The sequence below is a fragment of the Emydura macquarii genome, unplaced genomic scaffold (genome assembly GCF_026122565.2).
Source record: "Emydura macquarii macquarii isolate MOO-44397 ecotype Brisbane River unplaced genomic scaffold, CSIRO-AGI_Emac_v2 contig_2636, whole genome shotgun sequence".
NCBI lineage: Eukaryota > Metazoa > Chordata > Testudines > Chelidae > Emydura > Emydura macquarii.
In genome coordinates, this window is record NW_027132773.1 from 6,061,366 (window position 1) to 6,077,680 (window position 16,315).

The following is a 16,315-nucleotide window of genomic DNA, read 5'->3' on the forward strand; positions in this document are numbered from 1 at the left end:
AATATTCCACAAGAATTGGCACAGTTGATTCCTTAACACAGGTGTAGGATAGGAATAAGAAAGCAGAGAAGAGTTTAAATAGTATTTTAAGAGCATTTAATTACAAACTTATTATCAATACAAGGGATTTTTAAAAATACAAAAGCCCAAAGAATTGTAATGTTGATCATATTATGTTTCAAGACATTTTTCCATCAGATACCTTATCTTTATCAGGGGTATAGGAAGCAAGCTTTAAACATAGTTTCAAACCTTTAATCTGGTGCTAGTTAGTAACCTTGAATAAGCCTCCTGCTTATTATTATTTGTTGTAAAAGAAAAACTATTTACCTGAGCTTGTAGCCACGTTATGAGAGTTTCCCTGATTAGCTGCTGTTGGACTTCAGTAAGTTCAGAATATCTGAAACAAATAATTCAGATAAAAATGATCCCGTATCTTATTAGTCTGCTTACTTCTGGTTCCAAAGATTAAAAAGGCAAAAGCTAAATTACTTAGATATCAGCATTGCCTTCACAGACAAGCTTTTGTGTAGATTGCACAGAACAGTGTACCACAGAAGGAATTCTTATAACTGTTTGCATATTAGAGTTCTAAGTCAAAATTTTAAATACTTACTAGTAACTTAATGAAAGCCATTCTGCACCATATGGGAATAATTTTACTTGTTTCTATCAGACTGCTATAGTTTTTCTACTCTAGAATTACACTTCTTCCCAGTCTTCTAATATCACCTTTGAGATGTACACACACACACAAAAAAAGGGAATTATCTATGCTAAATGGATTAATATTTTAATGAAGATTAAAATATGTATTAGACATTACAAAATTAATTAATTGTCTTAATTGTGGTTATTCTTTAATTGTGATCAGTTATTACAATATTATATTTACAAAGCCATTAGTTATCCCATTTGACATTAATAATGGTGAGAAGGGCAGTTCCAACTATCATTGTCATTGCTCTCAGTTACTAAATTCAGTTTTACCCTGATTAATTCCATTGCTTAAGGTAAATTTTATACATGTCATTATTTTAAAGTTGCAGTATTACAGCTAGGCAAGGTTCAAGCTTTAAAAACTGAGACACAACCATCCATAATACAATTGATTAAGAGTGGGATTAGCCCTTGTTGGCCACTTCCTAAGCTCCCGCTGACAAGTTTTGTAGAAAGACTCATCACTATAGGCAGCACATGTAGCAATGCCTATAGGTTGCCTGGCCATTAAGACGACCCTGTGTTCAGTTGCTTATAACCTTGCTGAACTTTAATTGTTCAGGCTGAAGTTTTCCATCCTAGATGTCTGCTTTAGGCTTTTTTTTTTTTTTTTTTTTTTTATAAATAAAGTTTCACCAAAAATGGTTCAGCTGTTTCTGGGAACAATATTAAGGAAAAATGTTATTTTGCCCATGTTAATTAGTTGTAAGATCTCTCTCTCTTATATATATATATTTAAAAAAAAAGAAAAAAAAAAAAAAAAAGCTCAGTTGACCTCATCCTTTTGAGCAGGGATTTGAAATTTGGCAGGGATGTTATCATAGTGTCAGGGATGTGCCTTTTTCTGTTCCTTTGGAAAGAAGCTTGAATTTGTCCAAGTTATAACAATTTGAAAAATTATTGTTTGCATATATTCACTAAATACCCTTTAGAGTTTGGTTGCTAAGGTCTCCAAAGATTCTGTCTGTACTGAGCATGCTCAAACACCCTGCAGCTCCTACTTGTGACTGGACTGCTCATATGCCATCCCCATATAAATGACTGAGCATGCTCCATCCTGGGGCAGCAGGATGCAGGACATTGCTATGTGGTGCTCCAGGCCATTGTAGTGCCAGGCACCAGAACTAACAACAGGGAGACTGTCTTTCCTGTGCTCTCAATACACACACTGCTGATGCCCACACAGCTAGGAGAAAGAATGCAGAGAGTGAGAAATGGAGAAAGAGACAAAAGAGCACAAAGACTTGGGGAGAGGATGTTGCAGGACCAGAAGATAGAAAGAATGGGGACAATCAGTGGAAGACAGGAGCCTGGAAGGGCAGCAGAAGGGGAGAGGGACAGAGACGAGAGAGTGTACACTAGGGAAGTGTCATTCTCCCCCCCGCCACCAAAACCCGGAACTGAACCCAGGAGTTCTGAGTCTTTACATTCTTCTGCTGATATCCAAAAGCTGTAAAACCACGTAGCAAAAAAGTGGCTCATCCCCTTTTAGTGCCTGAGCCACATACTCAGCCTAACACAGCTACCAGTTACTCTGTTAGCTCCAAGTGGTAGCAGAGGTCTTTGCTGTGTTTTTAAAAGGTCCAAACCCTGCTGGCAATCCAAATTGAGGGAACAGTATGGTTCTATGTGATGGATCTTCTGTTTTTTCAGGGATTTTTTAAATTAGGAAATTACATTAAAAAATTATGTTAAAAGAAAAGCAGTCGAAAGCAAGTTTTCCAAAATACCTCTTCCTCAGACAGTGCACAGGATGGATGGTACTCTGGGAATTAATCAGGGTGGTGTACTGAATAAGGTTTTTGTCTGTAGCTACCCGTGCTTCATTTGTTGCAGAAACTAGGAAGCGTGCAGTGAAGGAGGCAGGGAGGGGATTGCAGTGAAAGAAAGGATAATCTCAGAATAAAGGCAAATGAATGCTACTCTGAACAACTGTATTCTATGCCTGCCTCTGCCAGACTTTCTTTGTGATGCCAGGCAAGTCACTCAAATGAAGATTTTCACAGCTGGCCACTAACTGGATATTCCTTGTTTTCTGGGCACTCAGATTTGCATAAATGCTGAGTGTTCATGACTGTAACTGAAGTCGACTGGAGCTATGCTTTGGACATATAAGGTGCTATAAAAATGCTAAGAACTCTGGAAAACCAGGGCATAAGTTGGGAATTCAACATTGATTAAAGCCAACAATATACATTAATCTGTGCCTCATTTACTCATTTGTTAAATGGGGATAATACCACCACCTACTTTCACAGGAGCACTGTGAAGATAATATTGGAGTGCTTCACAACCACTAATTAGTCTGTGGAGAGCACACCACAGAAACACCCAGGAAGACATAATTTTGCATTCAGGACAGGATTTGAATGGTGTGCAGTAAATAAAAACTGTGGCAACACACTAAATAAAGAGAATAAATACACATACTGAAGAATAGCTACTTATTCACTTAATAAGTCACGGGTTCTGTGAAAAAAAACCAACATGATCACATAATTAAGTGTATCACAATGCATATACACAATGGGGCCAAATTACAATTGCATAAGCAACCATAAATCTGGCATTTCCTAACTTTTGAGTGCTTCACTTTGCAACCTGAATGTTGTTTCCACACAGTTTATATATATGTATCTTAGTTTGAAGCAAAACAAACACCTTCATAAATAAGTTGGTAAAATGTATTTCCCCACTATTTAAGAATAATTTAAATTTTTTAAAAATAGTAACATAAGCCAGACCTACAGTATCTCCAACAAAAACAGTCATTTCAAGAGCCAAAAACAGTAGTAAATACAACACATGCAGATATAAAAGAAGTTAATTTATGTAAATTGAATGGGGAAAGTGGAATTTATATGCTTAAGTGTAGGACTTCTCAATGCAATTTATATATATTGTAGCAGAAAGCTAAAATAACTAACAGAAAATGGGCTAAATGTTTGAATAAAAATTAAACAGTGGAAATTTGGTTAAGTAAAAATATTTTGAATGCTACTGAGGAAGCTTTTAATTTCTTTGCACAAGATTTGAGTGGGAAAATAATTGTAATTTATACTATTACTATAAGAAAAAAAAATCATTTCTCACTTGAACTTAATTTGATGTTCTAGAACTTGAAAGCAGAAGAACTTGATGTGATCATCACTGGAATTAGAAGAGAAAAAGTACAATCAATACAATGGAAATAATTAAGCCCATTTCTCCAGAAAGAACACACTCCTTGAACTGTGCAGTTAGTTGTCGATTCTTGTGATGAAGAACTGCTCTACTATAGAGAAGAAAATCTGCAGTTATTATTGCTGTAAACATTTATTTCAGAGTACTTGACCAGTCATGAATATGAGCACAATCATTACAAATACACATTAACAAACAACCAGTTTTGATATATTTTCCTTTTTAATAACTCATGTGTTATATTGCCTTGTTTATTCAATTGTTATATTTTAACTACAGCACTCAGTCAATGGAAGGGGATGTTTTATTTACAGAATCTGATGCAGAGTTAAAAGGCTTTTTGTTTGATTTTGTATTATGATGCATAGGAAGTTTAAGAGTAATTCCAACTCTTTTCAGCGAAGATGTTTTAAACCCATCATAATGGCATCTACTTGAGATTCAGCTGAGGCACTATTGAAAGTAATGGTTGGGATGGTTTATAAATAGCAACTAGCCTGGCATCAGCCTTCAATTGTACTTCACCTACAGCTTAATTTCACTTATTACAAATTGATTGAGAAGTGGAAATCAACTTAACTATTTTATAAACAAGTTCTGAAAATTTTGAGTATCATAACCATAAATGAAGCATTAAGGAAAGTTATAGCTGGCCCTTAAAATTGGAGAGGGATTGTTAAAGACAGTCAAGACAACTTTAAAACAAATTATGACAGTCTGAAGACTCCAATATGTTCTACAGTCACAGAAATAATTGGAAGCTAAAAATCATCACAGAAAATGGGAAAATGTATTTATCTCATGCCAATATAACCTATTTTTCTTGACAAAAAAATTAAAGACACCAGGAGCACTTAGTTGAGATTTAACTTTTTTTTTTTTTTAAATCCCCTTTTTAAATCTCAGTAAGGTATACCATTAAACTGTTCCATCTTGGGCAACACAAGTGTCTAATTCCTCTCATGATACACTATGTACTAGAGGCAGAGCAAAAACTTCATTTTATCTCATGGTTTATTCTCAAGTTACTGAACTTCACGTAATTTAGAATGTAACAAATATTCTCCCAAATGGTAAATACCAGGAAAAAAACTTTAATATCATGCTAAAAGTTCAAGACTTGTGTTCATACAAGAAATTTTTTAAAAAATGCTAAATTAGGCTAATATGAGGGAGAAAGGAATCCAAGAGGTGGATGTATTTTAAAGAAACCTTATTGAGGGCGCAGGAACAAACCATCCCGATGTGCAAAAAGAATAGCAAATATGGTAGGTGCCCAGCTTAGCTTAACAAAGAAGTCTTTGGTGAGTTTAAACACAAAAAAGAAGCTTACAAGAAGTGGAAGCTTGGTCAGATGACATGGGAGGATTATAAAAATACTGCTCGAACATGCAGGAATGAATTCAGGAAGGCCAAAGCGCAACTGGAGTTGCAGCTAGCAAGGGACGTGAAAGGGAACAAGAAGGGTTTCTACATGTATGTTACCAACAAGAGGAACATTAGAAAAAGTGTGGGCCCCTTACAGTATGGGGGAGGCCACCTAGTGACAGAGGTTGTGGAAAAAGTTGAGGTACTCAATGCCTTTTTTGCCTCTGTCTTCAGAGACAAAGGTCAGCTCCCATACTACTGCGCTGGGCAGCACAGAATGGGGAGGTGAACATCCCTCAGTGCTGAAGGAACAGGTTCAGGACTATTTAGAAAGATTGGACATACACAAGTCCATGGGGTCAGTTGCAATGCATCCTAGGGTGCTGAGGGAGTTGGCTGATGTGATTTCAGAGCCATTGGCTATTATCTTTGAAAGCTCATGGCAATTGGGGGAGGTCCCTGATCATTGAAAAAAGGCAAATATAGTGCCCATCTTCAAGAAAGGGAAGAAAGAGGATCCAGGGAACTAGAGACTGGTCAGCCTCACCTCAATCTCTGGAAAAATCATGGAGCACATCCTCAAGGAATCCATTTTGAGGTACTTGGAAGAAAGGAAGGTGATCAGGAACAGTCAGTATGGATTAACCAAGGGCAAGTCATGCCTAACCAACCTGATTGCCTTCTATGAAGAGGTGACTGGCTCTCTAGATGTGGGGAAAGTGGTGGACATGACATACCTTGACTTTAGCAAAGCTTTTAATACAGTCTCCCACAGTATTCTTATCAGCAAGTTAAAGAAGTATAAGTTAAATGAATGGACTATAAAATGGATAGGGAACTGGCTAGATCGGGCTCAATGCGTAGTGAGCAATGGCTCCATGTCTAGCTAGCAGCCGGTCACAAGCAGAGTGCCCCAGGGATCGGTCCTGGGGCCAGTTTTGTTCAACATCTTCATTAAGATCTGGAGGATGGGATCGATTGCACCCTCAGCAAGTTTGCAGATGACACTAAGCTACGGGGAGTGGTAGATATCCCCACCTTCCAAGGTAGAATACGGAATGATCTAGACAAATTGGAGGATTGGGCCAAAAGAAATCTGATGAGGTTCAACCAGGACAAGTGCAGCCACTTAGGATGGAAGAATCCCATGCACTGCTACAGACTGGGGACCAACAAGGTAGGTAGCAGTTCCGCAGAAAAGGACCTGCGGGTTACAGTGGATAAGAAGCTGGATATGAGTCAGCAGTGTGCCCTGGTTGCCAAGAAGGCTAATAGCATAATGGGCTACATTGGTTGGAGCATTGCCAGCAGATCGAGGGAAGTGATTATTCCCCTCTATTCGGCATTGGGGAGGTCTCATTTCGAGTATTGTGTCCAGTTTTGGGCCCCCACACTACACAAAGGATGTGAACAAGTTGGAGAGAGTCCAGCGGAGGGCAACAAAAATGATTAGGGGGCTGGAGCACAAGATTTATGAGGAGAGGCTGAGGGAACTTGGCTTGTTTAGTCTTCAAAAGAGAAGAATGAGGGGGGATTTGAGAGCAGCCTTTAACTACCTGAAAGGGGGTTCCAGGAAGGATGGAGCTAGGCTGTTCTCAATGGTAGTAGATGACAGAACAAGGAACAATGGTCTCAAGTTGCATTGGGGGAGGTCTAGGTTGGATATTAGGAAAAAGTTTTTCACTAGGATGGTGGTGAAGCACCGGAATGGGTTACCTAGGGAGGTGGTGGAATCTCCATCTTTAGAGGTTTTTAAGCTGCAGCTTGACAAAGCCCTGGCTGGGATGATTTAGCTGAGGTTAGTCCTGCTTTGAGCAGGGGGTTAGGAGGTCATCTAGTCCGAGGTCCTTTCCAACTTTAATATTCTATGATTCTATTATTAGAACTGAATCAGGCCAGGTCATAAGCAAGTTCGCTGCTGCATAAAAGACCAGTCTATTTCCAGATATGCTTTTTTACAGAAGGAGGCAAGGAATGGGAGTGCTGCAGAAGCAGAATACTAAAAAATATTAATATTCCTGAAATGTTTTGCCCCTTATTATTGCAGAGGTTAACTTTTCAACATTTTATGCGTAGGATAAGAGTTACTTTTAGAAGCAAATAATCACAAAATAATACTTTAAAATAATGTTAGGATTCTAAACTAATTTATTTTTTGTACAGAATTGTAAAGTTAAAGAAGAACTGACCATTACAAAAAAGCAAGCAAACTTAAACATTTGATTAACATCCAAAATAGCCAATCCAAGGACATTTAATACAGCTTAAAACAACTTTTCCTTTTCTAGTTTCAACATTAAAATGCTGATGATGCCTAGCAAGCTGATGATACTTCAGCCACAGAACCTGGCTGTAACTAGCCTACAGTGACAAGATAAATACCATTTAATGCAGCTGTTCAAAGTTACTTTATCTATCCCACAGAATTAAAAATAATTTGGGAAACTGCACAAGAGTGTAACATATACCACAGGACTTGCTGTATCTTGCCCTCAGTCTAGCAGAGTGCAGTAGCATGATAAAGTCACCTGCACAATGCCTGTTAAGTAATCACTCTGAACAAGACCTGGTAGTCAGTTTGTGTCTAGAAATAAAAAAAAAACACCCAACAAGTTTTAAATTAATATGTTGAATGTCCCTCAACTTGGTTAATTGTGATATATAATTCTTAAGTGCTTTAACTATATTTAGCTTTACAAGTACCGTCTGAAAGATCTTGTTTTGGCCATCAGTTGCTGAAAAATTTCAGTCTATATGTGGCAAATTTAGTCTCAAAATACCAATTTTCCAGATATTTTTCAGGGTTTGTTTTTGTTAACTATTGAATGCTTTTCTATGCCTCAGACCACTGGAAGTTACTAGAAGTGGTGTACAGAAGAAGTAAGCCACCAAAAGCTATTTCATCTTAACCAGACATTTTAACCCTCATCTCAGTTCTGCAGATACATCAATCCATTATTTAATATTAACATCTCAGAGAGAAGTTTAGTTAAAATAAATATCTGCTGCTACATACTAAGGGTGCAGCAATGATTTCATGAGAAACAGTGTGGCCTATTCTCAGCACACGAGCCGGAGCAAACAACTCCTTATTTAAACCCACTTCAGCCACTAGCTTGCTGTGGCCTTTAGTAAGCCTTGGAATTTTTCAAAGTAAAACTCCAACAAGATAAAAAGGTAAGTGCAAATTTTGTTTCTTCAGGTACATAATGAAACATTGCTAATGCTTCAGAGCATTGTTTAGCTGAATTTGATCCAAAATGTGTGTGTGAAGATTTAATTTCCCTGTAAAAATTGCCATTTTATGGATCAAAATGGCATTTTCCCCATAAAAACATGCAGCCTCGATTATAGAAAAGAACTGAAACAACTCTTTGTTTGTGTGTTTTAAAAACAGCTATGTCAAACTGCTAAACTAATTTGAACCAACTTTAATAAGTTCTAGGTGGAAATCAAACTATGCGTAACTTCAGCATGGAGTCAGTTATAGGCGAGTTATAAATCAGTGACAAAAAGGGTCAGTTACAGAAACATTGTAAAGCAGTAGTTATGTGCACACATTAAGACAGATTTATTATAACTATCAGTTCCATTTATACAATTTAATTAGCAACAAAAAAAAGCTGTAAAGAAGCACAGTGTTCAGTATACTTTTGAGAAGGATAAACTATTTGTCTCTCTTTATAGTTATTACCTGTATATCCTTTGGGCTAATGCTTTTGCACAGACCTGCCAACCATCCTGGGAGATCTTCAGCTGTTCAAAATAGGCTAATGCCTGCAATCATTCCAAAACATTTCATTTAGAATTGCCAAGGACCAGGAAGAAAATACTTAGGGAGCACGTGTAATTCCAGGCAAGTTAATGATAGAAAGGTAAGGAAGATATCATTTGACGCATAAGAAGCTACAGAATCATAAATTCCATGGTATCACCCTGTAGGGTTTGGCAGGGGGACTTGCTGCCCACTCACCCTGCTCCAGGTCCTTCAGTTGATGGAAATTTTGATAATACTGTGTCATCAGAAATGGCTCGAGTTAGGGCTTTCGAATGATTCTCTTCTCCCACGAACACAATGGTACCAAACATGACAAACATAGAACAATTATGTACATTTATGTTTTCAGGAAAACGTATTAAAAAATCAACATTTTAAATCATACTTTAAACATAGTCATGTCAAACATGCAGCCCTCACAAAATTAAATGGTGGCGCTCAACTGACTTATCAGTAGGGCCCTACCAAATTCATGTCTGTGAAAAACATGTCATGGACTGTGAAATCAGACCTTTCCTGTGAAATCTGGCTATTGGAGGGGAGGAGCAGTGCTGGAGGTGCCTCTCCTAGTTCCCTCTTAGCAGGTGAGGGACAGGATTTACTCTTCCCCTGCACAGCCGCTCTGGGGGAGGTGGGGGAGAGAAAGAGAACTGAGGAAGGGAGATCAGACCTACCTCCTGGTACCTACCCCATCAGAAGCCCTGGAGCTTCCTGCTGCCACAGGAGGTTGCTGGAAATAAAGGTGGGTCTGATCTCCCCTGTGCTGAGAGCGCCCCAGCCGGGGACTCCTATCTGATAGTCCTGGCCAGGCTTGGGAGGCACAGAACTTGCTCTTTCCCTACACGGGTGTGCTTGGGGGTGGGGGAGGGGGAGGAGATGGGGGGGGGGGGGGAGATGAGACCTACCTCCAAAGTGAGGATGGCAATACCATGACCCCCTACAGCAGCTTTGCGACACCTCCCCACCCCCCATAACCCTCTTTTGTGTCAGGTTCTAGGAGAAAGTCCGGGACTACAAAATCTTGCTGGTGTTGCTCTGAAGTTTAATTCATGAGTGGCTAGCAGGGAGTGATTTTACATGCTAGAAGCTGTGTGAACAGACCAGGACTGGATGTTCTCACAGCAAAGCAGTGTAAGAGGCATCCCAGGTTGGAGAACTGAGGTGACACAGCTGTTCAAACAGTCCAGACTGTACCCTGGGGAATATCACAACTACCCTGCAGATGTATGACCAGCAGCTTGCCTTGTACAGAAACATGCAAGAGCAGCATGGACAAAAAACAGTGTGACAACGTCTAGCAGTGGTGTCCTAGACCGAGATGACATTGATGATGACTTTGATGAATAAATGTTTTCAGACCTACACATCAAGTCTAACTTCCCTAGTATTACCAAAGATCAATGTTTTTTATGTAAGCAATGCATCCCTGTGTTAAAGTATAGTTTAAAAACAATTATGTTTAAATAATTTTCTCAAATATATAGCTACATAATTGTTCTAAGTTTGTCATGTGTGGTACCATTGTGTTTGTGGGAGAAAGGGCTTTTGAATGATACCCAACTTGACCCATTTCCAACAATACTATTATCAAAATTTCCACCAACCAGAGGGCCTGTAGCTGTGAGCCTTTGGTGGTTAAGGGTGGGAGGCAAGTGCCCCCTGCCATATCACAGAAGGGGACGCCACTGAAATTATTATTTCATAGATGTTTATAGATCAAATGACACCTCCCTTAGCTTTCTATCACTAATTTGACGACAGAATGAGATTTTACTACATTATGCTTCTAGGATTTAGGAAGCCACATGCACGCACGCACACACACTTTGGATAACATCTCTTGAGTTGTCCAGTAGGCCTTGAAACCCGTCATCCTGCAATGGCTTTTCCTGCCAAGCAGGAGCTCCAAGACAAGACATCTTATAGTGGTCAGGGAAAAATGAGCTGCAGCTTAATGAAAATTTTAAGTGACTTAGAACTTTCTGTACTTGTATATTTGTTATTTTATGTAAAAGGTGTTATAAAAGAAGGTTTTAAGGTTGTGTTGAGAGCCAGCATATAGCTGTATTCAAAATGAATTGTTTAAACTTTAGTTGATCACCATAAACTATGTAGCTTAAGATAATGTGTACAACAATTAGAAGCTCAAAAAGCTGTCTGGGAAATGGAATTTATATTTAAATTCAGATTAATATTGAACCATAGTCTTAAAGAGTGTTGTTATTTATCTAGTTTAAACTACACACTAACAGCCCACGACAGCTTATGCCTGCAGAAATTAAATTTGTTAGTCTTTAAAGTGCTACAGAACTCTGGTTGTACAAGCTACAGTGTATCTCATAAGTGTTCAACAGAAACAAGAGGTTTTAAGCATAGTCTAATTTTTGTTCAACTGATGAATGAAAAGACGTAACAGGGATGAGTTACAGTGAGTAAGCCATGCAAAGCATGCCAGTATGTATGCCATAAATGGTATATATGTACACAATAAGATTGCATCTATGTAAATGAAGTCCTCCAGCTTGCATACATAATTGCAATACAATTATACATTCTCACAACCTTCCATTTGTTTCAGTTATCCAAATAATTTTTAAAAATCAATAAGATATTAGACTGTTGCATAGAAACTGGCTGCCAGATGTATTATGGAGGAAAGCAAACTCAATTAAACAAACTTACCCTTTGCCTGAAGTCTGCATCAGCATTTGGGTTTAGCCCTAGAAGGGCCTGTTCATCCATCTTTGTTGCTATACTTTTTGTTTCCTATTTGTAATAGGTTTGCCCCCTTCTCCTACAGTAGAAACTACAAACATCTGTAAACAGACCAAAAAAAAAAAAAAAAGTTGGAAGAAACTATATTTGCTAAACACAATAGCAAACTATCTCAGCATAATCCCAGCAGAAGTATCACCATTGCCAGCTTGCATATAAGCCTTTAAAATGCACATGGACAATTTGTGTAGGATGGAATCTATTAACCTCACACTATATATGGTCTACTGTAGACCTTAGGGCTTCAAGTCCTTCACTGTTAGTACTTATTGCCTAGAAAGTATTCAATATTTCCCTTTTATACTACGAATAAATTTAAGTTTTTCCTACATTTGAACTTTCATCTTGTAATAAACACAAAAGAATTTCTTGTCAATTTAACAGGAAAGTTCCATACCAGAGAATCTGTATTGAATTCAAATACTCGGATTCGGATTCAAATTTCAAATGCATAGAGAATGTTGAGTTTTGTTTTGGTTACCCACATTTGATTGAATTGTAGTATTAAGCTACTAAGCTTTTTTTAAATACAATTTTCTGGTATTTCACAAGTCTTATGGCTGTAATAATCAGCAACTTCAGTTACTATTTCTACTAATACTTTATGGACGTGTTGATAAAAGCCTACTTTCCAGACTAGCTGAGCTATTGAGATGACTTGTTCCCCATGAACTGCAGAAAATACACTGCACCTTTTCCTGAATAATGTGATAAATTAACTACGAAACACATTTTATTCAGAACTTAAGAGTCCACTTATTCTTAGGCAGTGATTTTCAAACTGGGTTATGGAGCTCTCGTCAGGGGGTATGCGAGAAAAAATATGTTGTCCTCCATTACAGGATTTATTTAGTAAGACTTGGCAACCATAGGTATATTATGACCCTATTTCAGATGGGGGTACGCAGTCGACTACACCATTTGGAAAGGGATACATAGCCTAAGAAGTTTGAAAACCATTGTGTTAGAGTGATGCCAATTTATTTGAAATGCTGTTTGCTGGAGTTCTGAATAAAAAAGAATGTTTAGACTGAATGAACTATGAACCCTGCAAACCAAGCCATAGACATTTTTTTTTAAATCCAACAAGATTATTCTCAGAATGAATGCTGAATGAATATACAAGCCATTCTGTAGAACTCAGATTTCACTTGAAATTCTACCAAATATAATGGACAAAACAAAAGACATGCTCAAAATACCCAAATGCTATTAAAGCAACAGGAAAGATGATAAAATAGTTATGTTCCAAAGGAAGCTCTCAATCTATTCTCTGAATTTGACATGATATGTGATATAATCTACTGCAGATTTGACAGTTTGAGAGAGATGGGGGAAAAGAAAGAAAGACCAAATAGGAAGAAGAGATTAAGTCAGAGAAACCATGGTTAAAAACTGCTTGAAAACCTATAAGTGAAGTCCGCCATCTCTTGGTATACATACATTTTCCTATTGAGTCTCCACTGTGAGGGGTAAGCTATAATGCTAAATGGCAGGATGCAGGGAGAGGGAAGCCCGGTACTTGAAATTAAGACAAAAATACATTTCTACTCAGCTCATGATATACAGTGTTATAAAATTGGTGTTATGGAGGGCAACTGAACGGTTTTTAGTGGCTAAAACTGACTGCATGTACAAAGTTTTGTGATGATGAGCTGCCTACATGTAATAGGCACAACTATTTCATATGAAGTGAATGTAGTTCTTAAAGGTTCTGACAGAAATGAAAGCAGAAAACCTCTACTCTTCCACAAAACAGGAATTATACATATGACAACATGACAAGCTTCCACATTGTCCCACATTATGCCTTCATTCTGTGTTGGACAGACAACCTTCAGGAATTTGGGGGGGAAGGGGGGGGGAATCAGCCCATGTAGTTTAAGAACTTTTTTTGTTAGAAGTAGTTTGCAAAACAAATGAAAGATTAAAGATAATTTCTTTTTTCAGTACGTTTACTTAGTCCATTTGACAGCACTTTGTGCAATTTGTTTTCCCTGTCTTGCTAGTTTCTCCCCTTACTGTAAGTCACTTTACACATTAACAGAGAATATATTTTAAAATATGACCATAAAACTACAAACATGGCAAGGAGACTCAGAGGCAAGCTTAGTACCCAAGACTACTTCAATTAATTTTTTGGAAAGGGACTAGATTTCAAGGTGTCTCTCTAACAAACAACAGAGGTGAGAGGTTTCATTTCCCATTATCAAACCTCTAATTTGTCTACTCTAGAACCTTTCAAAACTGTTTAAAGGATTATAACTTTCTCAATCATAGATTTTTCAGCCATGTTTTAGAGCAATTCCACTAACTATGTAATGTGGCTATGGGGTGTAATAATGACATAAAAAAATCATGGGAACAATCTTTACCCACTCACCTGCTCTTTTGAAGTTCACAGAAGAATTTTTAGAAGCAGTTAAAGGGTCTAATAGTAAAACCAAATAAACTCACATTGGAGGCAGTCCTCAGCTTCTAGGCAGAGTCTCCTTAGGCCAGGTCTACATTAGAAACTTTTAGCAATGTCTGTTAGGGGTGTAATTTTTGTGACGTATCTATACCAGCAAGAGCCCTAGCATGGACATGATTATACTAGTATGAAAGTGCTTTTGCCATTATAAACTGCATCTATAATAGGAGATTTGCAGGCATAGCAACATCAGCAAACTTTTTCCAGTTTAGACTACTCTTTAACTACCTTTTCTCAATAGCGCTTTTCCCTTTTCATACTGTGTGAAAGGTGTCTCAGGGCTAGTCTACACTTAAAACTTACAGCAGCACAGCTGTACCAATAGAGCTGTGCTGCTGTAAGAGCGCTTGCGTAGCCACATTATGTTGACGGGAGAGAGCTCTCCTGCTGACATCATAAAACCACCTAAACAAGCAGTGGTAGCTATGTCAGCGGCATCTCCCGCCAACATAGCATCGCCCACACAAGTGCTTATGCCTGCAAAAATTATGTTGCTCGGGGGGAGGGGTGTGTGTGTGTGTGTGTGTGTGGTTTACTCCCCTGAGTGACAAGAGTTTTGCTGGCATAAGTGCTAGTGTAGACAAGGCCTCAGATTTTTAAAATTCCCATAGGCTTGGTAAAGGTAGATAGTTAAGTGTTTTCCAACCTTGAACCACCATGAGATATGCAAACCTAAAAGTCTTTACTAAAAATTTTAATTTGTGTAGCTAATTCAAATAGTTACAATCTATTAGGTCAAGGCAAGCACCATAACATGAAAAGTAACTTCTTGGGCTATAAGATTTTTGTTAAGCTGATACAGTCTCTTGTGCAGCAATCCATTTTAATAAAAATCCTTGACAGTTTTCTTTATGTGAGCAGAACTAGCTAATCTTAGACTGCAGTTATGGAATTCTTTAAGAAAAAACTGAGTTTCAGCACTAGATAAGTGTTTAAAACTAAACTATTTCACACAAAAGAAGCACCAAAGAGAGAATAGTTATATATATATATAGAATAGGTATATAATCACCCTTTTGAGAGTACTCAGAAGAAGGCTCTCCAGCCAGAATCTTTAGCCAGGTTCTTTGAATATTAACTTGATCCTAAGTAATGTACATGTACTGTAGTATGTTAACATTGAATTGTAATTGACTTAAAAGTTTTTATAAAAACCTATAAACCACCTTTAGCACTTACAGATGATCAGAGCTGTTCTAAATCATTATAAAATTAAACACTGCTTTGGGCCAGAACATCTTACACCAAATTCCAGGTTAGACCTGATCCACACAGGTTTTTAATACCAGATTAACTATGCTGATTAGGGTTATGAGTTCTTTTTTTAAAACAAAAATTGCTATACTAGTGCAACCCTTGCAGGTTCAGTTATATTAGCATAAAAAATGTGTTATACCAGTATAGCTGATTCCCCTTCCCATATAGGAATAGCATTACTAGTAAAAAGCACTTTAATACAGATATAACTGTGTCCACACTTGGCAGGGGAGGGGAGAGGGTATACTTCAACTATACCAGTAAAATTTGTGTGTAGGCAAGCTCTAACAATAGAAATGCTTACAGACCCTTGACTATAGAGGTTTAGTGATTAGAAAAATAGATTAAAATAATTAGTGATGAGAGAATACACTACCAAGAGCAGTCACTTACCTAACGGAATAGAGTAACAGGAACAGTGACAAGGAGGGCCAGCCATATGCTCACCTAATCCCTTAAGATTTTTCGTTAGCGAATGGTTCTAGTTCATCTCCCTTCAAATATACTAAAAGGGCTTTCTCTCTAGCATTCTTGTCAGCGCTTTGACATGGTGCAAGCTTCGCAGCAAAAAACATAGAATCTGGAGCCACTTGTTACCTCAGTGCTTTAGGAGCATATATCCATATTGGATCAACAAATTTTTTAAAAATTAACATCCTACAGTTTAGGATTGTTCTTAGAACTTGAAATTGGCCTGAGTAAGTGGAAAGTGCTTCCACAACAGACATGTGCAAGTGTCATCCAATCTACCCTTTGAACAT

The 16,315-nt window shown here is 37.8% G+C and overlaps 1 protein-coding gene across 3 annotated transcripts in view; it reads right to left on the reverse strand.

The window, feature by feature from the left end:
• Nucleotides 1–16,315, reverse strand: part of XPOT (exportin for tRNA) — a 53,932-nt gene that overhangs the window by 31,250 nt on the left and 6,367 nt on the right. Inside the window, exons 2-5 of one of the 3 annotated variants that reach the window (XM_067564105.1) lie at nucleotides 11,732–11,865; nucleotides 8,966–9,048; nucleotides 3,814–3,870; nucleotides 331–400 (exon numbers count right to left, since the gene is read on the reverse strand). In XM_067564105.1, coding sequence (XP_067420206.1) covers nucleotides 331–400; nucleotides 3,814–3,870; nucleotides 8,966–9,048; nucleotides 11,732–11,791 — 270 coding nt within the window. In that variant the 5' untranslated portion in view covers nucleotides 11,792–11,865. Of the gene's footprint in view, nucleotides 1–330; nucleotides 401–3,813; nucleotides 3,871–8,965; nucleotides 9,049–9,244; nucleotides 9,294–11,731; nucleotides 11,993–16,315 lie in introns of those variants that run through there. The other 2 variants (XM_067564106.1, XM_067564107.1) reach the window with 2 other exon arrangements.